General features: G+C 42.2%; 1 protein-coding gene across 1 annotated transcript in view; it reads right to left on the reverse strand.

The window, feature by feature from the left end:
• The window catches only part of LRP1B (LDL receptor related protein 1B), a 566614-nt gene that overhangs the window by 175997 nt on the left and 363014 nt on the right, over nucleotides 1-27603 (reverse strand). The window contains exons 33-40 of the mRNA XM_056861170.1: nucleotides 22696-22821; nucleotides 18814-18945; nucleotides 17930-18064; nucleotides 17174-17303; nucleotides 15001-15127; nucleotides 14729-14880; nucleotides 14303-14427; nucleotides 10389-10760 (exon numbers count right to left, since the gene is read on the reverse strand). Of these exons, the coding sequence (XP_056717148.1) occupies nucleotides 10389-10760; nucleotides 14303-14427; nucleotides 14729-14880; nucleotides 15001-15127; nucleotides 17174-17303; nucleotides 17930-18064; nucleotides 18814-18945; nucleotides 22696-22821 (1299 nt within the window). The remainder of the gene's footprint in view (nucleotides 1-10388; nucleotides 10761-14302; nucleotides 14428-14728; nucleotides 14881-15000; nucleotides 15128-17173; nucleotides 17304-17929; nucleotides 18065-18813; nucleotides 18946-22695; nucleotides 22822-27603) is intronic.

Genomic DNA, 27603 nt, shown 5'->3' on the forward strand with positions numbered 1-27603 from the left:
ATCATCATCATTGTCTCTCTGCTGCATCCAAAAGAAATAACTGATGCATTGGTCTATACTTCTCAATGTGTACAGATTTTTCTGCTATTTATTCACACAAGAAAAGCAAACATGCCACAACAAAATTATAATCTGAAATCCTGTGCCTCAAGTTGGTTTAAAGGTCTAAGTTATTATCTGTTTTACTCCTGACTGAAACAAAATTTCACACTTCACAAATGCACATTATTATGGTAAAAAAAAATCCTTTCGTTATTTGCAACATTGCGCTATTTGATTTAACAGCGGACACAATAAAGAAAATAAAGGTGAAGTGCTCTGTCAGTTAACAAATATATCTATGTATTAAGTGCAAAAATGTACTATTTTGTCATTAAGCTTTTAAACTATTCTATTAAAGACAGTCTAGAAAAGACTATTAAAGACTATTCTGGAAAATACATGCCTATATCGGAATCAGGGCTGACCAGAGTAATCACACACATGTACATGTAACCCAAAAAGGAAGCAGGGCTGTGTTATGCCCTAAAAATCTTTCCCACAGTAGTCATGTAGCAAAACAACAACAAAGACTAAACTGATTAAGATTATACCAAAAAATACTCAGTCTTCATCCCCCGAAGACTCAGAGTGGCTCAGATGGCAATGGGTTCTCAGCCAGCTGAGTTTGATGAAGGTTGGTTCCTCCTGGCATGGCTCTTCCCCTGAGGATTAATCGCTTGCTGGGGTCTGAGCCACAACAAACTGAGAGGCAAGTACATAGGGTTGCCAACCTCCAGGTACTAGCTGGCAATATCCTGTTATTACAACTGATCTCCAGATGACAGAGATCAGTTCCCCTGGAGAAAATGGCCACTGTGGCAATTGGACTCTATGACATTGAAGTCCCTCCCCTCCCCAAACCCTGCCCTTTTCAGACTCTGCCCCAAAAATCTCCTGCTGGTGGCAAAGAGGGACCTGGCAACCCTACAAGTACGGCGCCTTCCCCAAACCCCAGCCTTCTGTCATGATTCCAGATTCTTCAAGGTCCCTTTTTCAGCCTCAGAATGGGTGCCACAGACCAAGCTTGCTCCTTTCCCCTGGCTGGCAGGTTCCTGCACCAGCAAACCTTTCAGCTGACTTCCTCTCAGGCCATTTGGCAGCTTCCCTATTTATAGAGTGGTTACTCCATCCCCCTTCTCCTACCCTTCCAATAGGGCCTGTGCTCTCCCACCTCCCTCAATTTTCTGACTCCACCCCTCCCTGCAATCGCTAGCCTAGAATGACACAGGGCACATCCATTGGCCTTGCCTTGCCTTTCCCAGTGCTCACCCCCACACCCTTTCTCCAGCTGAGAGCCATCTCCCCGGCCTGCCTCTCAAAGGGCCAGCACATCTGGCCCTGCCTCTTTTTTGGCATCAGTTCCCTTGCTCTGAGTTGGCTCTCTCGTGATTGAGCTGACACACATAGCCAGGGAGGGCAGGACTAGCTCTCTTCCTGTTTCCATCTGCACTGCATTTTCCCCAGAGCCCTGCCCTTTCTGCAGGACACTTATGACAGTGCTCAGGTTTGTGCCATATTTGTGCCATAGCTCAGGTTTGTGTTCTTCTGAGTGCTGGGGGGTGCTGGTTCTCTCCCCATGCCTTGTTCCTCTGACGCTGCCAGGTAAGGGCGATACCACTGTTGAGACTTCCAGGGAGCCAGGAGCTCCTGGACATGAACAATAAGGAAATGCAGGGTTTAAATGTTTTAACAAATACAAATATTATCTACATTTCAATCTCTGAGGTGTTAAATACCAGTTTAATTTATTAAAATATATTTCACAGATATTTTATCACATTCCAAGGCACATTATCCCAGATCCATTCACATATTTTCCATGTAATAGATCCCACCTGATGCCTATTTCTAAGGTAACTTTATCCCTATATACAACCAATCCTCTGACCTCCTTAATTTATAGTTAAATCCAGCATGCTATATTTTCAAAGAGTCCAGAAATAGAGAATTCCTGATTAGAAGCCACCGATGCAAGGAGTGATGATTTTGGACTTATGCCCTATACATAAATGAAAAGCAATAGTGGAATTATGAAAAAACTAGGGAGAACTTAGGGTAGGATTAGAGATTGGCTTTTGGTTGTGCTGATGACAACCAGGAATACTACTACATTTTTATACACTACTATCATGAACTTTGACTTTAATGGTATAGAATCTTGAACAAAGCATGCCTGAGAATTTGCTTTTTAGAATGTGCTTTTGGAAATTTGGATTAGTATTTATCTGTAGCCCAATAATTATTACTTAGTTATTTGTATTTTATTCATTGGAAATGTATACCAAAACCTTGACAAAATGCCTTCTGGAGATGCTGAAGGAAGTGTAAGGTTACTCATATTCTAATGAACAAAAACTACATTCATTGTCAGAAATACAGTTAAGCATTACTGTTTTCTTCATTCTCAAATGTTGGAACACCATGCTAGTACCAAATCAGCCTTAAAAATAAATGAATTTGCCTTTCTCTGCCACACTCATGAAAAGTTAAAATTGGTCCTCAATAAAAAAAATGCTTCCTCTCCAGGAAACCTTACAAAATAAAACTTTATTCTGGCTTTCAGAATAAAAAAATAATAAAGTATAAAACAGTAAAGTTGTTAATTAAAGCCCAACATTAAAAACACAGCCAGAGCATTAAAAACATAAATAATTAAGGACATAAGAAAAGCCGTGCTGGATCAGACCAAGGCCCATCAAGTCCAGCAGTCTGTTAACACAGTGGCCAACGAGGCCACACAATTGACCAGTTCAAAATTAATTTAACAGTTTCCAGGCTAAAACACACCATAAACATGATGTTGAAAGATCAACCCTAATTCAAAGATGAGCAATCCTATAAAAATTGAAGCGATCTATCAACTAAAGCAATTAAAGACCAACCTATTACAATTGTGCTTTGAAGTATGATACAGTTGCATTGATATGTTTTGGGGATGTGGGAGTGTACACATTTATTTATCTATCTAATTCTAGTGCATTGCTCCAATAAGTTCAAACTAGTACAGGTTGAGTATCCTTTATCCATAATACTTGAGACCAGAAGTTTTTCAGATTATTTCGGATTTTGGAATATTTGCACATACATAATGAGATGTCTTGGGGATGGGACCCAAGTCTAAACACAAAATTTGTTGGTGTTTCACATACACCTTATACACATAGCCTGGAGGTAATTTTTAATAAACTTGTGCATGAAACAAAGTTTGCGTAAGTTGAATCATCAAAGCAAAGGTGTCACTATCTCACCAGAAGTTTCGGATTTTGGATCATTTTGGATATCAGATTTTCGGATAAGTGTCTCTGTGGTGATTTCTGGTTCTTTGGGTCAGGAGCTTACATTATGTCAGCTATCTCTCTTCAATGTTCCCCTAGTCAGGTTGGAGCCCGGGAGGGTTCGCCTGCCACTCGGGTGGGAGCCAGGAGGTTGCTCTCCGAGTGAACCGTGCCTGCGGCCTTGTGGAACCCTGGAGTCCATATTTGAGGATCCTACCCTGTTACAGGACTTGGTCGCTGAACTTTTTAGGACTACTCTAGAGGTTTGCCGCTTGAGGGACCTGGTACAAACTCAGTGGCAGTCTCTAGGGAGGGCTCTCTGGATGTTAACCGCGGAGGATACTAATACCAGTTTAGACCTCCAGGATTTTGATCGACTACTGGATGATGCCCGATCAGCAACCGAGGACTTACAAGTACTGACCGGATTATTGGACAAACTTATTGCCCGGGAGACTCTCCCGTCTACGGCTCTGACGCGTACTGTTACCCTGGATATAGGTGCCATGGCAGGGCCTGCACCGGAAGGTTTTTCCCTGGTACCCAATGCGGCCGACTGTCAGGCCGAAGCCAAACGGATCACTGTTCACACAGCTCTCCTCTTTGTGGATTGTACAAAGGATACCCCGGTAGCTACCTTGGCCCAGCGTTTGGCGTCGACGTTTGGGCCCGATGCACCTGCTATTGCTGTTCGTATACAACCATTGCTGGGCGGGGAATCAGATCCTATTCTTGCTATCCTGGAAACGGAACTTTTACCCCATGTTACTGCAGCTGCAGCCCTGAGACTTGAAAACGAAAAGGTCCTCGCTGATAAGGCAGCCGCAGAAGCGGCTCAGGCGGCAGCCGAGGCTCAAGCCGCAAGGGACAAGGAGTTACAATTGGCTGCGGATCGGGCGCGGATGGGCAGCCGCCCCAAAGGCACTATGAGGAGCAACCTTCCGTTGGGACTGTCTTTCTCCCCGGTATTTGCCCCATCGCGCACAACCCAACGCGCACGCCTCCTTGCGGATCGACGCCAAGACTCCGGTGAGTCTGAGGAAGAGGATCTATATGGAGACAGTTCTCAATGGGCCACGAGTTTTCGTACAAGTAAACCTCATCGTACCGGGGGGCCAGGAGAAGATGTTCACCTCTTACGAGCCCAGAATCGAGAGCTCTCCGGTCGAGTCGATCAGCTCCAAGAGTTAATGGAACGTATGCTCCAGGACAACAGACAACTACAACAAGCCCTGTTAGCCCAGGCACAGCCCGTTCCAATACCGGGGCAGGGGCCCCCAAATCAGCCACCCGCTAATGTGCCTGCCCCACCTCTACCCCCCCCCGGAGGTCCCGTTTTACCTCCACCCGGCCCACCCGTGCTACCGGGACATCCGATGCCCGGTCCTTGGAACCAACTCAAGTTGAAAACTACGTACGATGGATCTCTCGAAACCCTACCCTGTTTCTTGCATCAAGTGGACAGTTATATGCGAGAACAGGGACAGTTTTTCCCTACAGAAGATAGCCGGGTGCGCTATGTAGCTTCCCTTTTGACAGGTAAAGCAGCCGACTGGATGGTTCTCCAGTTCGACACCCGATCCCGCTCTATTCGTTCCCTCAACAATTTCATGACTGCTCTACGGAGGAGGTTTGAGGATCCCTTTTTGGGAGAACGAGCCAAAGCGGAACTGTTACAATTAAGGCAGGGCTCTACTCCTGTTCGAGAGTTTGCCGATGAGTTTCAGAGACTGGCAAGTAAAATTGTGGGCTGGCCCGAAGCCACACTTGTTCACCACTTCAGGGAAGCCTTACACCCTGATATTCTGAACTGGTCGTACATGAGGGGTGACCCTGAAACCCTTGAGGATTGGATACTATTGGCCGAGGAAGTGGAAAGCCGCCGGCGCTTTATTTCCCTTGTCCGTCAAAAACACAAGGAGAAAAGCGCCCCAAAATCCCAGCCTAGAGGGGCAAGCCAGCCGCCTCCTGTCCCTCGAAGACCCACACGTCCGCCCCAGGATCGTGAAACCCGATTTCAAAGGGGCGCCTGCCTCACTTGCGGGGAAATGGGCCACTTTGCAGCAGCCTGCCCATACCGCCCTGAAATCTTTCGTCCCAACACGATGACTCGAGCCAGAGGACGACCCCTACGCAGAGGCACCGCGGCCACCCGCAGCACAGCACCGATAGACCCACACCCTCTGCACTTCACGCCGGAGACTCAACCACCCTGCCTGCCATGGATGACCCCGCCGGGTCTCGGATTACAAGTGCCCCATTGGGGGACATCTTTCCCTCTTCGGACGAAGAGAACCCATGGAATTCTTCAGCTTTGAACCTGGAATCCCCCCTTGATTTGTCAAAAAACGGCTTCGGTCTGTGGTGAGTGGAGCGTCTCCACAGACCCCTGCAGATTCTCCTGCTAAGCCGAATGCTCCCACTAAAATAAAAGAAGTGGAAACCACCGTTTATGTGGACGCAATATTACAACACCATGAATATTACAACACCAATTACCAGTAAAGGCGCTTATTGACTCCGGTTGCAGTCGCACTCTCATAAATGAAGCCACGTTTGCCGCACTCAAAGTGGAGTCCGAGGCTTTACCAGCCCCCGTCCAATTTGCCCAAATGGACGGGAGCCATTTCCAGGGGGGTCCAGTTGATCGCCGCACCATAGGGGTCGCAATGGGAATAGGCTCCCATTGGGAGCAGATAGACTTCACCATAGCCCCTATCCGGTTCGAAGTGGTCCTGGGAATTAACTGGATCAAAGGACATTGTCCCAGTATCGACTGGGAGACGAACACTATCTCCTTTGCCAACCCCAAATGCGACCAGCATCGACAGCGAGTTGCGCTGCTACATCCACCCGCTTCAGCATTAGCCTCCGAGATCCCAACACCCCCGATCCTACCTGATGCATATCGAGACTTTGCGGATGTCTTCAACATTAAAGAATGTGATGCCTTACCCCCCCACCGGGCCACTGACTGTGCAATTGAAGTAGTCAAGGATTGCACACTGGCCAAAAGTAAAATCTACCCTATGAGCGCTTCCGAGCGCACTGTTCTACGAGACTTTTTAGACAAAAACCTTGCCAGAGGATTCATTCGCCCATCGAATGCCCCAAACTCAGCACCCGCGTTTTTTGTCCGAAAAAAGGAGGGCGACCTTCGCCTATGCATTGACTTCAGAAAACTCAATGCAGTTACTCAAGCCAACGCCTATCCTATACCACTAATATCAGATATTTTGGGACAATTACAGGAAGGTTGTATATTCTCCAAGTTAGACTTGGTAGAAGCCTACTACCGAATTCGTATCCGCGAGGGGGACGAACCCCTCACTGCCTTCTCTAGCTGTTTTGGAATGTTTGAATTCCTCGTGATGCCTTTCGGATTAAAAGGGGCTCCGGGGGTCTTCATGCAACTAATCAACGAAATCCTCCACGATTTGCTATACCGCGGAGTAGTGGTTTATCTGGATGACATCCTTATTTATTCAAAAACCATGGACGAACATGTAAATCTGGTCCGAGAAGTTCTGCAGCGCCTGCGCAATCACCAACTCTTTGCAAAGTTAGCCAAATGTGAATTTCATCAAAGCAAAATAACGTTTTTAGGATACATAATCTCCCACCATGGCCTTAGCATGGACCCTACCAAAGTCCAATCCGTCCTCGATTGGACTCCACCCACCAATCGCAAGCAAGTGCAACAATTTCTGGGTTTTGCAAATTTCTATCGTGGGTTCATCCCTAACTTCGCCCAAGTGGCGCTACCCATCACCGACCTACTGAAAACCAAAGGTAAAGAAAGCTCAACTACTTTACCCTCCGCTAAGATATTGTGGACCGATCAATGCCAAGCCGCCTTTGTCGCTCTCAAACGCCTCTTCACTTCAGAACCCGTACTACGGCACCCAGACCCGAATCAGATGTTCATTGTGCAAGTCGATGCCTCCGATGTGGCTATGGGGGGGGGCTCTCCTCCAAAGAGGTCCGGATGGTCTCCTTCACCCTTGCGCTTACTTCTCAAAGAAGTTTGCGCACTCCCAATTGAACTGGCCCATTTGGGAGAAAGAGGCATCAGCCGTTCACCATGCACTAACTTTATGGCGACAATTTCTGGAAGGGTCTAAAGTCCCCTTTGAAGTTTGGACCGATCACAAAAATCTAGCTGCCCTCACGGGGTCTCATAAATTGTCAGCAAAACAACAGCGTTGGGCGGAATTCTTTGCTCAGTTTCGTTTCGTCCTGAAACACGTTCCGGGGAAACAAAACGTTCTCGCAGACGCTCTCTCCCGGTTGCCACAATACCCGGCGAAACTTGATCGACCTACAAACTCTTTATTTACCCCCGCGCAAAGGGAAGCCCTACCTGTACTAGCTGTACAAACTCGTTCCCAAACGCTGCCCCAGCGGCAGCACACAATAACCGGCGCACCCGCTCCTCCAGCCCTGCCGACTGCCCAGCCAGCCCCACAGCCGACTGCCCAGCCTGCCCGGAAACTTACAACAGCCGGCACTCCCGCTCCTCCACCGATCACCCAGCCGCCTGCAGCCTGCGCGCCACCGCACGTAAGCACTTCCCCCTCTTCAGTCCCCGTAACAACTCCTGAAACCACTATGACCAAGGGGGGGATCCCCATCTCCGAACCCTTCTTAAGGTCCCTTCGAGAACAATGCCTTCTGGAACGCTCAGCCCAAACCCTACCCCCTAGTGTAATCGAACAAGGGGGCTCTTGGTACAAAGACTCAAAATTGTATGTGCCCAAAGCGCTCCGAAAAGACGTTTTACACTTAGCCCATGGAGTAAAAACAGCCGGACACTTTGGGTTCCTGAAAACTCTTCACCTATTGCGCAGACAATTTTGGTGGGGGGGAATGCGTTCTGATATTGACTCGTTTATTCGCAGCTGTCCAGTTTGCGCCGCAGTCAAACGATCTCAACGCAAGCCCCCGGGACTATTGCAACCACTTGAAATACCCAGCCGACCCTGGGAAGTTATTGCTATGGACTTTATGACTGATCTCCCTCTCAGTGGGGGAAAAACTGTATTATGGGTTATCACTGACTTATTTTCTAAACAAATACATTTGGTTCCATGCGCAGGGATCCCCTCTGCTCAGAAGTTGGCCCGCCTCTTCGTGTCACATGTCTTTAGACTACATTCGTTTCCGCGCAAGATAATCTGCGACCGCGGAAGTAGCTTCGTTGCTAAGTTTTGGAAAGCCTTTCTCAAGTTAGTGGGGGTAGAACAGGGATTGTCTAGTGCATACCATCCCCAAACGGATGGCCAGACTGAACGTGTCAATGCTGTACTTGAATGCTATTTGCGCTGTTATGTTAACTACCACCAGGATGACTGGGTAGAACTGTTACCTTTTGCAGAATATGCCTACAATAATGCTGTACATCAATCCACAGGTTTCAGCCCCTTTTATGCAGTGTACGGACAGGACTTTGGTCCTGCCACCCCAATTGGTGATCTGGAGGAGGGGGGGGATGCCGACATTGACTCTTGGGCACACACCCTCCGTACCACATGGCCTTGGCTGGTTAGCAACCTTGACCGAGCCAAACGCAAATACAAAGCGCAGGCCGACAAGCATCGTTCCCCCGGGGGAGATCTACAAGTGGGTAAACTGGTGTACTTGTCCACTAAAAATCTGCGTTCCACCCGTCCGTGCCATAAACTTGACGCTAAGTACATTGGTCCTTTCCCCATCATTCGCATCATAAATCCAGTCACGGTGGAACTGTCTCTCCCCAAAACCCTGAGGCGAGTGCATCCTGTTTTCCACATCAGCCTCCTAAAGCCCCATATTGCATCTCCGCAATGGCATCCAGAGCCGCCTCCTGAGCAGCCTCTGATGGTGGGGGGGGGAGGAACATTTTGAGGTTTCCAAAATCCTGAACTCCCGCGTTCACCATGGAAGTTTACAATACTTAGTCCGCTGGAAACACTTCCCCCCTGCCTATGACGAATGGGTATGTGCGCGAGACGTCTCCGCCCCCAAACTCGTCAACGCCTTTCACATCGCCTATCCAGACAGACCAGCCCCCTTACAGGATGGGAGGGGGCCTTAAGGGGAGCAGGATGTCAGGCCGTTATCTCAGTTCCAGTGTTGCTTCTGTCTCCTGGCTGAACCATCCTGATCTCAAGGACGACGCCACATTCCTAAGCCTGGGAACGCTCTCCTGGGAAAGTGTGTCTGATGTTTATGCTTTGTAATCTCTCGCCGTTACCATGCTTTATATTGCCAACTAGCTAGCAAGGCACCCATAGCTGACATCTTACTCTATAAGCACTGTATTGCCTATTTGACCAGTAAAAGCCATCTGCTTGGATTCTAAGTGTCTCTGTGGTGATTTCTGGTTCTTTGGGTCAGGAGCTTACAAGATGAGCAATCCTATAAAAATTGAAGCGATCTATCAACTAAAGCAATTAAAGACCAACCTATTACAATTGTGCTTTGAAGTATGATACAGTTGCATTGATATGTTTTGGGGATGTGGGAGTGTACACATTTATTTATCTATCTAATTCTAGTGCATTGCTCCAATAAGTTCAAACTAGTACAGGTTGAGTATCCTTTATCCATAATACTTGAGACCAGAAGTGTTTCAGATTATTTCGGATTTTGGAATATTTGCACATACATAATGAGATGTCTTGGGGATGGGACCCAAGTCTAAACACAAAATTTGTTGGTGTTTTACATACACCTTATACACATAGCCTGGAGGTAATTTTTAATAAACTTGTGCATGAAACAAAGTTTGCGTAAGTTGAATCATCAAAGCAAAGGTGTCACTATCTCACCAGAAGTTTCGGATTTTGGATCATTTTGGATATCAGATTTTCGGATAAGGGATATTCAACCTGTATATACATAGCTTTTCCTTCTCCGTTTCTCTGCTCAGGTGAAGGTCCAAGAGGGTAATTGGCTCAAGGTTATGCAGAAGAAAGGAGATTTGAACATGAGTCTGCCAGATACTAATCCAATACTACCCTATACTGACTCTTACTTTGATAAGGGATTTCACAACAGGTAAAAAGTTAAACAAAAATGATTACTTACTTTCAACCACAACTTTTATGCCAGACCAGTCATCATTAATAAGTTGTATGTTCCCAAAATGTGCATCGCTGAAGAAGATTCTGTTGATACCTCTTTCTTTTAGACTGTAGTCAAAAGCAAGTGCTATCACATTTTTGAAATGTTCTGGATTTTCATAAGGTTGCACTGGTGAATTTAAATTAGTCTCATCTGAAAGATGTATACTTTTTAATATTGTCCTTCCTGAATAAAGCAAGTAGCCATTGTGTCTCAGGCATGTAACTCCATCCTCTGCCAGATAGCCATGTGCACAAGCACATGTTCTCTGAGCATTTCCCCGATAGAGGCATAGTTGTTGACACCCACCATTGTTTTTGGCACAAATGTTGGTTCCTGTAGGGAAAAATACAATTTTGGCATTTGTAAACTAGCATATTTCATTGATTTTGAACATGCATCGACTGATGTCAGATATTTTATTAAATGTAATTACAGGATTAGTTATTAAAGGTGGTATCCAACAATGTGGGATTTCAGACATTTCAGAGTAGCCATTAATGATTACTGTTAAAAATATTTCACCCGTATGTTTAGTGCACTTTTACGCATATCTGGACAAGAGATAATGTGTCTCTAACAGCCCCTTCCTGAAAAATGGGCTGAAAGTCCATAGGAGGCGGCGTGACCTCGCTGCCAGCGTAAGAGCATGTAATCACGTGATTACATGCACTTATGCTGGCGGCAAGGCAAGGCCCGCCGGCGACAGAGCACTGCGGGAGTGTGCGTCCCCCCTCCGCCGGCATGGCTTCTCTGTGGCACTGGCCATGGTGTAGAGAGGCTGTGCCGGCGCAGGGGGGCATTCCGGGGGCAGGCTGGGGGGGAAGACCCGCCAGCTAGGTGGCTTCCTATCCCGGTTCGGCCGGATACGCCGGTGCTGGGAACAGAAGTGCTGTTTTCAATGGGGCTTTTAGCCCCGGTAAAACAAAACAAAAAAGCCGCAAAATGGCTTTTTTTGTTTTGTTTTACAGCATGCATGAGTTTTACAACCAGCCGACTCCGCACACTGTAAGGTAATGGAATGGGCTGTAAGGCTGCAATCCTGAAAGGGGGGGTGAGACTCCTTAGGAGCCAGCATGACTCCGCACTAGCATAGGTGCCACCTTATCATGGAATAAAGTAACACCTACGCCATCCCAGGGGCAAAAAGACCGGTGTGGGGGATCCATGGAGCTGCGCTGGCCCCCGCCAACAGTGTAGCCATGCTTGCAGGGAATTCCTGGAAGAGAAAGCCTGTGCTGATGTGGGGGTCATTCTGGGGCATTCCTGAGGACGGAGCTGCCTTTAGGCAGCTTCCAAACACCTTTTTCCTCGGGAACACCCCCTTGTGCTGTGGCACTGCTTCACCACCTTTTTAGGTGGCATAGTCTCACTTATTTCAATGGCGGCATTTTCCTGTTTTTATTTTTTTAAATGCCTTTATTTTCCTGTTCAGCAGCTGGGAAGCCTCTATGGAGGCTGCGTAAGTCCCGGCTGCACCACTCAAAGCCAGTGACTAACTGCCCCCTCTCCTCCCCTCCCCATTCAGGATTGGGCTGCCCATGGTACATCAATCAAAAGAATGTAGGACTTCCACTAGTTTTAAGTTGTTTCATATATAAATGTGCCTTATGTTGTAGGTATCTAAAACTGCATGTATTAAAACATAAGATTTTATGGAAGGTAAATTACCACAGAATAAGTAATCCTGCCTGAAATGCAGTTTCGGATTGGCAGCTACTTCAGAAAAATACACTTCAAGATAAAATAGGGAAAAGACTAGCTCTTGTACAAGTCCCTCTGTTCAGCTTATCATGATGTCTAAACGCATCCAGAGTAGGGAGATTACATGCACCATGACATCTCTTTCTAGCGCAGAAAAAAGGGATTATTTTAGAGCAAGAAAACTAATGGTGCTGTACTTAACCATTCTGCTCTGTGTAGGCGCACATTAGGCCTATATGGAAAATCAAAAATGAATTTCTCATTTTAAGTAGCAGTGTCTACTAGTAAGTTTACTTTGACAAATAAGGATCATAGAGTAAGAAGATTCTTAATCGATTAATTTAACATATAACTGGGTGCACTATATTTCTTTCACATAATATAGGGAATCATGTCCAACAATGGAAAAATAGATCTAGTCCAATATCTATTCTTGCTATTAGAAAATGTATCTCTTTATCTTCTGTTTATAAAGAAAACAATGGAAGAGGTACTTGAATCAATTTCCTTCCTTTCCTCCAAACAGCAGTCTCATTCTTATGAGAAATGGTCTAGTATGATTATATTTAATCAGCAAACAATGTCTGCTGTTTTTTTCAGCAACATTTTCATACCTATATTTACTCAGATTATGAAAACATGGCCCATATATGGTTAAATCACTTCAATTTTCACATTTAATCATCTGATTTTGACTTTTCTGAGAGTGACATTTCAGAAGTCAAAATTCCTATGCAAAATATTTTAAAACTATACTTGATGCTAAGCAGAGAGTTTAAAAAGCTCTATAGAGATTATTGCTTTAGGTTTATGAAACCAGTCAGACCTTTCTGTCAGATTTCCCCATAGTCATTATATGTGGATACCTATCTAAACGACCAGTGTATTTTCCCAAAGCCCCTAATGATAGGAGGCAATTCATTTTCACAGACGTGACTAATTTAAATTTTATACTGATTTAAATTTAATACTTTACTGGTAAGTACATGTGGAGTGCATATCATTTCCCCCTCCCCCATTATTTCCTCTTTCCCTTCCCTAAAAGTCCTATAACCTCTTCAGTTTTCCTGCCTTCTCGTCTCCTTAAAACCCACCAACTAATCTAATGTTTATCTGCCCTTGTTTTCAGCTTTCTCTCCATTACTCAGCAGACTCTCCCTGGAAAAAATCTGTGCAGTTCTAGCCAGTGGGCAAGAGTAGGCCCAGCTGCAAGCTGCTGGCCACTGGGCCCATTTGCTTGATGGGGAACTCTCAAGGTCTTGGAAGGGACACCTTACTTTCCCCTGTATCCCCCCCCCCACTATTCTGTTTTGCTTTGGCCTCCCCAGTGGCATTGGACTCCTGCATGGCTCTTCTTGCTGCAGCTAGCCCCAGGATGCCTCCAACCAAGTTGGTAAGTATGGGAGCATCACCTCTGGATACCACTACATCACATTGACTTTCATGGGGTGGCTGCTATTACACAGTAGCAAGCAGCCATGCATGAGTAAGTCATGCAAGCTGTATGGTAGCATGTCACCCAGTGGCTGCAGCCAGGCCTGGCCTCCCATCCTCCCTAAAAGACCAAAACAGCCCTGGAAAGGCCCTGTCTGTTCCCCTGCCTTTTACTGACATAAGGTTGGTAATACTGTTGTGATTGCCTAGCAACAGCCACTGAGAGCATTCATTTCTTGAAGCTACAGGCTAATCTTCTGTAATTTGCGGGGTTAACCCCTCCTTTTTAACAATGTAGGGATTTTCTCAGGTCTGTTCATGGCTGTTCATGGCTCCAGTCTCCGGATTAAAGTACTCAAAGATTTTGCAACACTGAGAATGAGATACAGTGATTTCATTGTTAAATTGATTTCAACTTAAAAAACAAACAAACTTCAGTACACCTTGTGAGATGCACTTGTTCTCTGATTTTGGCTTGAGTGCTGTAATATCTGACTGTAACTGTAATTCTACCATTTCTTAAATATATTTATAATTATTTTAGGATATACTTTTCTTTAGTATTAAAACAATTTTAAAACGTGAATTCGTCATTTTTTTAAGTAGTGGGTATTTACCCATTCTTCAGAAAGTTATATTGTATTTTCTCGCACAATATGTAGTCTGTATAGCTTTTCAAACAAAATAAAATAACAATGTCATAGAAAAAGTTGTAGGCAACATCCTGAGTGCAAGTTTACCTTTCTCACGCCCTCTGTTGAAGACCTTCACTTCCTTCAAGTTTATTCCTAGCCCAGTCCTCATGGACACAGCCTCTGTGGCATCATTTTTGTGGCCTCGTCTGATAGACCCATTTGCATGAGCTCTGCCAACAAAAAAAAAGGTATATATACCTGACCCACAATTCTTAACTAATTAAAATCATGCCAGTCATTAAAATACAGAAGACATCTGGCCTAACAGAAGGTGAAAAAACACACACTTTTGCCTGTGACATTGATATGATTTAGCTTTGAATATCAAAAGTGCCTTTTTCTCTGGAAATTACATAGTTTTGTGAGAGCCTTTCAGTGACCTTGCTATACAATGGCTAATCCTGCAAGGGTGAAGCATCTGGCACAAAAATAACATTTTGAGACTCAAATACTTATGGAAAAATAAATTACCTGTCAGACCAGTAGATGTAAGCCCCGAAGACTGCTACTGAAAAGATATCCACATTGCTTCCTGACAGCACAATCTCCCGACTCCTTCCATTCTCAAGGTCAATTCTTTCTATCTTGTCCATTCGAGCATCACACCAGTATAATTTATTTTCCTAAGGATCAATTGAGAAGTAATCTCCAACTATTTTTATACCTTCGATTTATAAAATAGGATAATATATTGTATTATTTAAATACATTCATATAATGTAACGTTTAAACTCTTAACTAACCTCATGGTCAATAGAAATTCCATTAGGCCATGCTATCCCACTGCCAACAAGAACTATCTTCTCAGATCCATCTAAACGAGCCTTGGCTATACAGGGTGTCTGTCCCCATTCTGTCCAGAATAAATATCTAGAATAGAAACATTCATAATAAAATCTTACGTTGCTTGAAACAGATGAGTTTTTACAAGGAAGGGATACAACAAGCAGCTGGAGAAACTAACACATAATATATTTGAAAACAAATATTGATCCAGTTCATATTAAAACTCTGGAAATATTGATCCAACTAATAGGAAAATGCTGAAAAATAGAATAGATACCAAAATAAATATTGTTGTTCAAAGAATAGTCAACCAAACTGATACAAAAAATTATCTTTCAAGAGGCAGATACACACACATACACAGACTCATCCAGTGTTGGTCAACCTACATTGACTCCTAATTTGTTTTCAGACCTAACTCTCATCTGCTATACACATTTTAGCTGCTGTTAAAATTACAAGAACTATTTCTATTTCTACTACTATCACTTCCAAACAGCATAACAATATTACCTTAGCACTAAATGGAAGAAAATATCCCATCATATTATAGATTTTCCCAATAATTACAGCCAAAATATCTTGACTAATGATTAGCTCCAAAATACGTATTGATTTAAGCACCCATTACCTCCAACACTTGCCTGAATGAGTAGAATAGATTCTTGATAAATGGTGAGCCCTAAGATAGCACCAGAACTATGTTTTTTATAAAGTTTCTCTCAAATGCATTGAAATCAATTTCAGTCATATCTTTTCCCCATAACCAATTCCATTCATTTCTTGCTCCATATCCTTTCCACATTTTTTCACAAAACCACTGACAAATTCATTCAGATTGAGTAACACAGAACCAGAGATTCTTTTATAAAATGAACCAGCCTACAGTATACTTTCAAAATCCATCATACTTCTCAAATCCTCTTAACAATGAATGGCGGTAAATGCTGAAATAGCAATGGTCTTTCCTTCAACATTAGCTCAACAATCTCATCATACACAAACAAGACCCATCATTGAAAAGGTCTTCTAATATAGTTAACTTGTACTTCTTCCACAGTGACCCATCCCCTAAAACTGAAGCATGCAGCATTCTTTGTAGAAGACTGATGTAAAGAGTGGTAAACCAGTACTTAGAACATTTTTATATTTTCCCCAAAGAAAGATTGTGTCTTGTACTGAGACAACCAAACCAAGGCACCTAAAAGATGACCAAGGGATGCCTCCAATGACAGGTTATATTTTCCCATTACAAACCAGTCATCCATATCTAACAATGTGGATGCTTTATAGTATAGAACAATATTAAGAAGGTTTCAATCACCTTTTCCTATTAGGGTATGGGAGTCTTCTATTCAATGGGGGTGGGGTGTCTGTTGAGTATATTCAAGCATTTGAACAAGTCTAAAATGATCTTTTGAATTGTGACTCTACCCTGATGAGATGGCAAAGAAATTCAGATCTGTTTCATGTATCAGACCAGCTACTGGGGAAAAGACCATACAACATGAGGCTGAAAGCAGAAGATTAGGAAGTCTCTTTCTCCAATCATAATAACTTCACACCTTCAGAGCACAAACATTCATATAATTTTTCAAAACCCTCTAACCAATTAATGTTCATTTAATGCCTAGTTAATATATAAAATGGTAAGGCTTGCCCTGTATAAGATTCCATGTTGAAATTAGTTTGAAGAAATAGAAAGGATGCTAAGAAGAATGCTATCTATCTATCTATCTATCTATCTATCTATCTATCTATCTATCTATCTATCTATCTATCTATCTATCTATCTATCTATCCATCTATCCATCTATCCATCTATCTATCTATCTATCTATCTATCTATCTATCTATCTATCTATCTATCTATCTATCTATCTATCTATCTATCTGTAATCCATATAAAACCCCCTGTAAGGTAGGCCACTATCCCTGTGTTACAGATGAGGAAATGATGCCTAATGGATAAAAATATAATAAAGTCACTTAATTGGCTGATGAGGGATCTTAACTGGGGACTTCTACATCTAAATCTGTCACTGTATCACACTATCAAGTCAGTTACATGCTTTGATTTGCTTTTTCAAGAATTCTAATCAATTGCATGCGTGTCAGTGATCAAATTACCCTTTTTCTGGGTGCACAGCTATAGATCTTGGCTGGTCAAGGCCTTGAGATATAACTACGTATCGAAAAGAACCATTGAGCCTAGATACTTCAATAAAGTTGAAGCCGTGATCTGTCCAGTATATATTTCCTGGGGAGGAAAAAACACACACAAACATTCATTTATGAAAACATAAGCTACTTCGTTTAAAAATGCTAAGTCTTAATAGCATACAGTAATTTATTTTATTTATTTTTGCTGTCAAGTACAGTTGACTTATGGCGACCCTATAGGGTTTTCGAAGCAAGAGACATTCAGAGGTGGTTTGTCATTGACTGCCTCCACATCATGATCCTGGTAGTCCTTGGAGGTTGCCCATCCAAATTCTAACCAGGGCTGACCCTGCTTAGCTTCTGAGATCTGACAAGATCAGACTAGCCTGAGGTTATCCAGGTTAGGGCAGCATACAGTATGTGTGTGTTAAGTGCCGTCAAGTCGCTTCCAACTCATGGCAACCCTATGAATCAACGTTCTCCAAAATGTCCTATCTTTGACAGCCTTGCTCAGGTCTTGCAAACTGAGGGCAGCATACAGTATAAAGGACCATTAATATAATTTTATGTCTAATTACTTCTTTATTATACATGAAATAAATGCTATCGGTAATTATCAACTGTATATTAGAATGTCTGCTTAAAAATCCTACTTAAAATTCAATTCACAGTTGAAAGAAATATATAGTAAGACTGAACTAAAATAAAGAGTAAAAAAGATACCTGCTATCCAATCCACTGCAATGCCTTCCACTCTTCCCAAGCCATTTGTAACAATGTCTTCCTTCCATGTCTGGTCCCTTCTAGCTCTACTTATTCTGTTAAACCCCATGTCTGTCCAATAGATTGTATCATTTCCTATCAAAATAATTATACATTTTTAAAAAATTGTTGCTCTCGTAAAGTTGTAATTTAAAACAGATTATAAATTCTGCAAATCAGTTCCTCACAATCCATCTCCCACACCAATGCTATAATGTTACCAACGTCATCTCCCCTAGTGCCTTCACCCTTCTGGCACAAAAAACACTTATGTTCTTACTTGTCAAGAAAAGTATTGGGACAGACAAATGGAGGGAAGTATATCCTTTTCCTTCTCTCCCTCTAGTCATATTTCTGTCAACTGAGCAAATTAATATGGGAAAATAATTAAACTGTTGATGTTTGAACAAAATCAGGAGTAATTATGTCAGGGAGTAAATAAGGTATAAAGGAACTCTGATAGGAAAGAAGAAAAGTAAGAAAAGAATGTAACTGCAGATACATTCATGTCTTCTGTTGCCTTTGACTGCTTGCTAGGGTTGACAGTTCTGGTTTGGAAAATTCCTGGGGATCTGGGGGGGGGGTGGAGTTTGGAGACAGAGGGAGCTTGGCAGGGATGTTATGCCATACAGCCCAGCCTTTAAAGCTGCCATTCATCCCGGGGAACTCTGGCCCTCACCTGGAGGTTGGTAACCTTATGACTTGCAACTGCTGGGTACCTCTGAAAAATATGCTACTATGCATTACTTTGCACATCTATATCCTCAAATAGAAGACAATATTTTATAACAAGTAAAGCATGTTAAATGCTTATCAAATAAAGATAAATATTTTTCATTATTCACCTGCATGGAAATCTATGCCCACGGCAAATGAAGTTCCTGATATAGGCATTAATGCATCTGTTTTGTCATTTGGATCAAGGGGAATTCCTCTAACGCCTTCATGAACAGAGTACATGAGGAATGATTCGATGCCTAAACACACATATACATAAAACGTAATTACAATCATAATTATCTGGGATCAAAAAGTCAATTGCTTTAAGTTAAAAGCAACATGGAAAATGCTTCAGTTTAAACAAATGGTTTTCAACCTTTCTGCCTTTCCACTTCAAGGCTGCCTATGCTTTTCATGGCTACTGTTTCAAACATTCCCCCCCCCCACCCAGTATTACCATGAACACAATCCACTGACACATTAAGAGCATAAGAACATAAGAAAGGCCCTGCTGGATCAGACCAAGGCCCATCAAGTCCAGCAGTCTGTTCACACAGTGGCCAACCAGGTGCCTCTAGGATGCCACTAACAAGACGACTGCAGCAGCACCATCCTGCCTGTGTTCCACCACACCCAATATAATAGGCATGCTCCTCTGATACTAGAGAGAATAAGTACGCAGCATGACTAGTATCCATTCTAACTAATAGCCATGAATACCCCTCTCCTCCATGAACATGTCCACTCCCCTCTTAAAGCCCTCCAAGCTGGCAGCCATCACCACATCCTGGGGCAGGGAGTTCCACAATTTAACTATGTGTTGTGTGAAAAAATACTTCCTTTTATCTGTTTTGAATCTCTCACCCTCCAGCTTCAGCAGATGACCCCGTGTTCTAGTATTATGGGAGAGGGAGAAAAACTTCTCCCTGTCCACTCTCTCCAAACCATGCATAATTTTATAGACCTCTATCATGTCTCCACTTAGCCACCTTCTTTCCAAGTTAAACAGCCCTAAGCGTCTTAACCGCTCCCCATAAGACAGTTGCTCTAGTCCCCTAATCATTTTGGTTGCTCTTTTCTGCACCTTCTCAAGCTCTGTAATATCCTTTTTTTTTTTATATAGATTTTATTGGATTTTATACTAAAAATTTTCCATTGCATTATACAACATCTATGACAATATAAAATTTCAATTCTAACCTAAAGTTGTTATAGTTCCATAACATATAATAAAGAAAAAAAAGAAAAAAAAAGAAATGGAAAATTTTGACTTCCCCTTCACCTCTATCTTCCTCTTAATAAAAAGTTCATCTCGTCGTAGTTAATCTAATCTTAATAAACTATCAATATCCTGTATAAAAAAAACCATAATCTGTTAGTAAATATAATTATGCTTATTCATTATAAAAAAAACCAAAAATAATCCTCTGGATCAGATTAGAAAATATTCTTCCATTCTTCCCAATTTTAACTCATATTCACAATAATGCATCCACGCCTCCCATTCCCCCAGAAACCGAACGTCATTTTCTTCATTTAGAATAGCTGTGAGTTATTCTAATAGCTGCCATTTCTGCCACTTCAAACATTTTAACAATCCAGTCTTTTTTCTCAAGAATTTCTAGCCCTTTATTCCCAAAATGATGTCTTAATCTTAATTCCACTACATCATTAATAGCCATGCCACCCGTCCACACTATCAAAGCCTTTGGATCCAGCAATCATGTTTAAATCAATCCTTTAACCATGGTCTAATACTTCCTTCTGTAACTGAAATAGGCCAGTCAGGTATGGGAACAGGATTTCTTTGTTCTCTCTCATTTCCTCAGACAGGATACGTATCCAAAAATAACTCTTTCTGGGCTTCATCTCCATCGTGGCTTCAATCTGTATTCCTTGACCTGCTCTCTTCTTCCTTATATCCACACGTCGTTCCATGACTTTTTTAAATGAAAAGTCTATTTCTTGTATGTCTGATCTCTTTATCGCCGGCTGGTTGCTTTCTTGAACTTCTGTCTTCTTCTTTGTATCCTTGTATTCTTCCATGACTTTTTGGGCAGAAGAGTCCATTGCTTGTATGTCTGTATTTGTGGTCATCGTTTGAATTTTCAAGACTTTTATGTCTTCTATAACCAGATCCAACTTCTGATTGCCTACCTGTGATGATTGGTCAAGAGTCGTCATCATTGAAATCAGTTGAGCCATCTGTGTTGAAATCTGTTTTAATTGTTTAATTGTCGCCTCAGAATGTTTAGCAAGCATGTCCTGTATTTTTTTTCCATGTTTGAATTCTGTAAAATTCCCTTTGATTTCATAGGAGCAGGGCTATGTATTAAGCCAAAAGAAGCTGGTAAAATACATGTGCACAGACAGGGCCTTTAAAGTTCTAATTAAAAGATAATAATTCAAACATCAGCCTTATAATTTTTTCGGGTTGAAAAGAGTCGAAATTGGCTCTAGAATTGCGTTTTAAAGTTTTGAAATACCAGTGAGTTTTTTTCGGTCGCTCTAGGTCGGGCTGATCAGGAAGTATACAGGAAGTTGCTAGTGCCGTGGACCTTCTACCGCCTCTTCTCGATGGTTGTTCCTTCAGGAATGATTTCCAAGTAACTCGAGTGCGACGCGTAATCGGTCCTACAACTACTTCCTGTTATTTTAGTTCCGATGATAGATAGGTTGTTATAGAGGGTCTTCCGTTCCAGGCGCTCCCTTACTGCAAACGTGGCAGGATATTCTTCGCCGGAAAATCAGGAAGAAAAATCACCCTCCCCTTCCCTTGGACCCATTGGTGATAGTTCTTGTCAATCAAAAGGTATCCTTCCGACTCTTTATTATGGTTTAGGCTGATCGGATTGATAAGGCTCCTGTCGCTAATCCCGATGGCTAACTCAAATCAAACTTTTTCAGTTTGGATTAAGGAGGAATGGGGGTCCCAGAAATATTCTTATCAGCCCCCCGTCTGTTCAAGTTTCCAGTAAGTAGACGAAGAGTTCTTTTGTACTCACTTGGGTGTCAAGAGGTGAGGTTCTTTTCTTTATGTAGTCCTTATGTTGGTATTAAGGTGGTGGAGGGTGGAGCTTGATGCCTAAGTTGCGTTTTGGCGATGTCCTTCCCTAGTGCCCTCGCAGGACCGGCGTCCAGGACTCCGAGGGGCTTAAAAAGCCCCCTCAGAGTACCTAGGAGGTCAAACCGCGTTTGCGGGCTGCAGGGAATTCCTGCTTTCCAACCCACTTGCAAGGGTCGGATTGGGGTATCTATGTACCCCAGAAATAACGCAAACTTGGATTTCTCCCAGGACAGCCTGGGGAAATGGAGTGCTCTCCCCAGCAGCACCACCGGAAGTCCTAGCTCTGTAATATCCTTTTTTAAGGTGTGGTGATCAGAACTGTACACAGTACTGTACACATTGATTGTACGCATTGACTGTACACATTGATTGTCAACTTTAGGAAGAAAATATACCATTGATGAAAACTAAGTCTGAGAGAGCAGAAACTAACTTCAGGTGTTTTGCATATTTATATTTGATTGGTAGAATACATTAAGAACATATGCAATAGCTATAAAATCACTAAGTATGAAACTACAAGAACCAAGCTACTGAGGCTAAGATGACAAAAAGCCCATGTAGTACCTATACAGTGCAATCCTAGGCAGAGCTGCAGCCTCTTAAGGCTTGAACAGAGTGGTGTAACTCCATTTAGGACTGCACTAATAGTCTCTGATCATTTTGTATACTCTTTAATGTATCTTCAGGAAAATTTAAATATTTGTTTGCAAGAACATGTACAAAATATATTCACAAAGATATATTTCTGTGATACAAATATTGTGATACAAATACAAATATTTTTGTGATACAAATATTCACAAAGATATATTTTTGTGATACAAATACAAATATGCATTTTTTCCAACTATGCAGCACCAAGTTTCTTAGAAAATCATTCTTCTGTGATTTTTTCTGTTTACTCAGCTATTTAAAAAAAACAGTCAAAGAAATTTACCTTGACAAGACATACGGTTTTTCCGCAGGTTATAGCCTATTGTACATAAGCATGTACGAGTTGTTTCTGAGGTTGGCAAACAAAGTTGTGAACATCCACCATTATTGAGTTGACAGGAATTGCTACCTACAGTGGAATAAAAATGAAATAGTAGATAACAGTAGAATAACAACCTTTAATTTCTTGCCTTAAATATGTTTTATATTGAATTCTTCTAAATCATTCCACAATAGGAGATACAATGACATGTGATAAGACACATGGCTATAAAGGTAACATTTAGTGACAATTTGAATAAGATTTGCTGCGAAATTATTTGACAATCGATACAGAACTATCCCAAAATAAGCCAAAATTGTTTCTGTTGTTCAGTAACTTCTTCATCAATACCACAGCATCTCCAGATTTCTAATGCCACCCTATCAGGTCATAAACCCTATCATATCATAACTGTTTAGTTTCTTTGTTTCAAATTCAAAAAACTTGAGACCAAAATACTATCTACAGAAGCCGATTTCCTAAAAAAAAAGAAAAAAAACCAAAACCACATCTAATTGTCAACTCCCTTTGTGTAATTTACATTCCAGAATATGAGAGGAAGAAAATTGCAGGAAATATATGAAGCCAACTAGTATGAGAGGACCCTTGTCCCTCATCCACCAACAGTTCTTTGCACACTCTATCCTCATGTACAAAGCGGTTTGCAGTATTCTGGGTACAGTGAGGTGGATCAATGCAGCAAATGTACTTGCACGTTTGGTAGAAAGCATTTATCCCTACTCAGTGAAGCTCCCAAAAGCAGCATAACAGTTGAGCTTCTCAGTGTGGAACCACAATGAGACACAACAACCTTTTCACCTTTGTCCATCCCAGTTGATCATGTCCGTAACTCCTATGCAGAGATTTTCAGGGCATGAACGCAAGATGCTGGGGAAAGGATGAAGTGAAGTAGAATCTGTTCTATTAGTTCCTTCTGTTCATACAACCATAGGAACTAACCCAATATCCATAAATTTGCATACCCTATGATGACAGCCAGTATAATTCTAGACTTTCTGTACAACTGATTTACCTTCCCCAACTTAAAGTGTAGTCCAGAAATTTGTCTAATACATGCATGTGCCTAGAATTATGTTACACCAAGTTACACAATAGTAAAGATGTTAAAGTTTGTTTTAAATGAAATCCTGAACCATGTAGTTACACATGAAACCCGAAACATATATTATGTGTGTAGACATTAAAATCAATAATTCTTTCAAAGTATTTCAGAAAATATTATGACAGCAAAACATTTATTCAATTTGGATTTTCTCCAATATTTCCCTACTGAAATTTAAGCCTTCTATTCATCCAATCATAACTGCATACTAATGGAGCTATAAAATTAACTAATCCACTTCCAGAGGTGAGGTGGTTATAGTCTTCCAAAGTTGATGCTTCAAAACTTTTCAGTAAAAAGTTTTTAAAAATCTTTGAATTACTTGGAAACATTTAAAACTTTGGTTCTTGTAGGTTATCCTGGCTGTGTGACTGTGGTCTTGGTATTTTCTTTCCTGACCTTTCACCAGCAGCTGTGGCAGGCATCTTCAGAGGAGTAACACTGAAGGACAGTGTCTCTCAGTGTCAAAGTGTGTTGGAAGAGTAATATATATAGTCGGAAGGGGGTTGGGTTGGAGCTGAGGCATTGTCCTGCAAAAGTATCAAAGGTAATGTGCTAATCATTGTCCTGTTAGTATCAAAGTAATGTGCTAATTAGGGTGTGGTATGTTAATGTGAAACCATTGTATCCTGAAGTGATCTGTTAACATGTGGAATCCAAAGCTAATCTGCATGGCTATTGTGGACTGTAGTCTTTGTTAGTCAGGAAAGAAAATACCAAGACCACGGTCACACAGCCCGGATAACCTACAAGAACCGATGAACTCTGACCGTGAAAGCCTTTGACAATACATTTAAAACTGTTTGCAATTTTTTCTTCAATGATAAAGTCAAGGAAGTCCATCTATAGCTACATCATGTCTTTTCCTAAGGAGCACTTGCTGGCCCAGGGCTAATTGGATAAGGAATGCCGACGCTCTTTACAAAGTTGAAGACACTTTCTTAGTTAACAATTTATTACAACACAATTTTATTAAAAAACAACATCATTAACATTTAATTGTAATAATTGGAATGAATTGGAATAAATTGGGCCACAACTTGGAATTGGCAAACAGCTGCGACCCCTTGTGACACAGCATGAGTGATGTGTCAGTTGCCAGGGCCTTTCCCCCAAGGCCCTGGCTTAGCACCTGCCCACAGCACCCCTGCTGTGAGCAACCGGGATGGCCGTCCAGGAAAACACTGGGACGAACGCCACTATGTGTTATCCCCCACCACATGGGAAGAGGCGGACAACCTGCCCTGCCGTCAGGGCATGTCCTGGAAGCCTCTCCCAAAACCCCAAACTGGGATTCCCGAACCTGGGAAGCAACCCCATAACCATGCGCTTCCCCTAACATGACACATCTCCATGCCAAACCGCCCCAAGTTGTGACATGATAACGTAAACCAAATTAGGGTGGGCGGGTTCGCAAGAAAACGGAGTGAGCCATGGGTGGGCCCCACTCCTCCTTGTATACTTTTTGGGGCGAGGTTAGCCACGCCCCTGCCCCAGCTCCTGCCCTCAGCTCTCATTGGTTCGGAGCCTCCTGGAATTAACCAATGAGGAAGCTGTTACCGGGCAGATCGGGCCAGGCACGAGCGCGCGATCGCACATGTTAGCCGGCCGGCCCAATCTCCCTCCTCCTTCGCTCTCGGCCTTACCTTCTCCGCCCGGGGCAACAAAATGGCTCCCGTTTAGGCAGGAACCCAGGCTTAAGGCATTATACAAGAAAATATGTTAAAAAAACAATTCAAAATAAATACATACACCAACAGATAATAAACAATAACTAAAACGGAACAACCACCATCCTTCTCATCAACTGACCAATTAACAGTACAATTCTAAGAACATTTTCTTGGAAGTACTACTGAATAAATCTGAGTAGGTCTCTGAGTAGTCCTGCTCAGGATGGCAGTGTTAATCATCTACATTGTCAGTTTTAAATAGCTGTGTTGTGTCCTGCTTCCCCCAAACCAAAAGTGTAGGTGCCTTTTTGACAGATTTTGAATACTGTTACGAAACTTGGCTAAAGCCACAGTACAAGCCAGTGAATAGACGGAAACAATTTTAACGATTGCAGGTGGGACTGATAACAAATTGGACCGAGATGAGCAAAGTTGCCACACAGTATCACATGGGGAGAGATGGTCCTGCTAGTGCAAAGGTCTCAGGGTTGTGAAAGGCTGTAAAGCTAAAAAACTAGCACCTTGAACTTTACCCAGAAACAAATAGATAGCCAAGGTTAACATTTCAAAACATGTATGATGTAAGAAAAGTGGTTAGCCCAATTTATAATTAGGCTCCTAATGGACCACTGGCATTTTCAGCATTATCCAAGAGCAGCCCCACATAGAGTGCAATGCAAAAGTCCAGCTTCAAGATTACGGTAGGATGAGTCAGCACAGCTAGGTTGGCTGCATCCAAAAGGAGAGATGATTTCCAAGCTAAATGTAATTGGGAAAAGGAAAAAAAAAACACTTTTGGCCATTCTATTCATATTTTTCCAGTAGGAAAACAGGGACCAACAAGATTCCTAAGCAATAACCGAGTCTGTTAAAGAAAGGATACTCCAACCAAAGCAATCAACACAATTCTCTCCCAAACATGAATTATTCAGGAAACACATTATTTATTTCTCTGTCTTTCTGCCAAAGAAGTTTCTCTGCCTTTCTGCCAAAGAAGAACTCCACAGAAACAGAATAATAATGTATTGATATAATACTCTCAACTACTTTCTCTTAGAAAAGACGAATGAGGCTGTTTTTATGTTGTGTTTGTGTTTTAACTTTGTTTTAAATTGTTTTAATGATGTGGGCCAAGGGATTGATTTTAAAATGTGATTTTATCATATAAATTGTTAGCCACATTGGTGGCTCTTGGAAGAGCAGAAAGATGGGATACAGATTTTGTAAAGTAATATATATATATATATATATATATATATATATATATATATATATATATATATATATATATATATAATATATATATATATATGTGTGTGTGTGTGTGTGTGTGTGTGTGTGGCCTATAATTGGACAGGCCTCCTTGACTGGCAAGGGCTTCTTCAGCAAAAGATCAACTACTGTCCCATTAGTATGTCCTGGGAAGTCTCCATTGGCAAGGAAAGCATTGATAAACTTTGTGAGAGTATGCTTCACCTTCTCCTGAGCAGATTTAAAAAGAGCAGCAGGGATCTAAACTTCATGTGCAGGCATTGACAACACCAAGGATCAAGTCAGCACTGGTTGTGGGAAATAACACTGAAGTTATCTGTCAATCAAGAGCTACATAGTGCTTTGGACACGTCTACTACTTGGTCTCTTACCAAACTGTTCTCTAAGTTGGATCAGATCTGAGAAATTTTATCAATTGTGCAAAAGTGTCATTGTCAAATCAGCACACTGTCAATCTGAACTACTCTTAATATTTGTGATGCATGCCATTCTGCAAACACAATAGTTGAGGCGAAATAATACTTCACTACCACCTCATAGGCTTGGGGGTGGGCTCTGTAACATGCTGTCAGATTTGGCATGAATTTTCTGTCAATATTGCTTCAGACATTTCCCACTGTCTTCTGTTCCCCATCTTGGAAGCAAACCAGATTCCTAACTGAAGGATGAAGAGGATACTCAGTGGGGGCAGTTCTATTATTACCACAAAGGGCTTGGTATTTCAGTTGCCCACAGGAGCCCAGTCCCTGTTAAGGCTTTAAAAACCCTGGAGTACTCTGGAAGCCAATTGGATTTATTAGT

The sequence above is a fragment of the Euleptes europaea genome, chromosome 15, assembly GCF_029931775.1.
Source record: "Euleptes europaea isolate rEulEur1 chromosome 15, rEulEur1.hap1, whole genome shotgun sequence".
NCBI lineage: Eukaryota > Metazoa > Chordata > Lepidosauria > Squamata > Sphaerodactylidae > Euleptes > Euleptes europaea.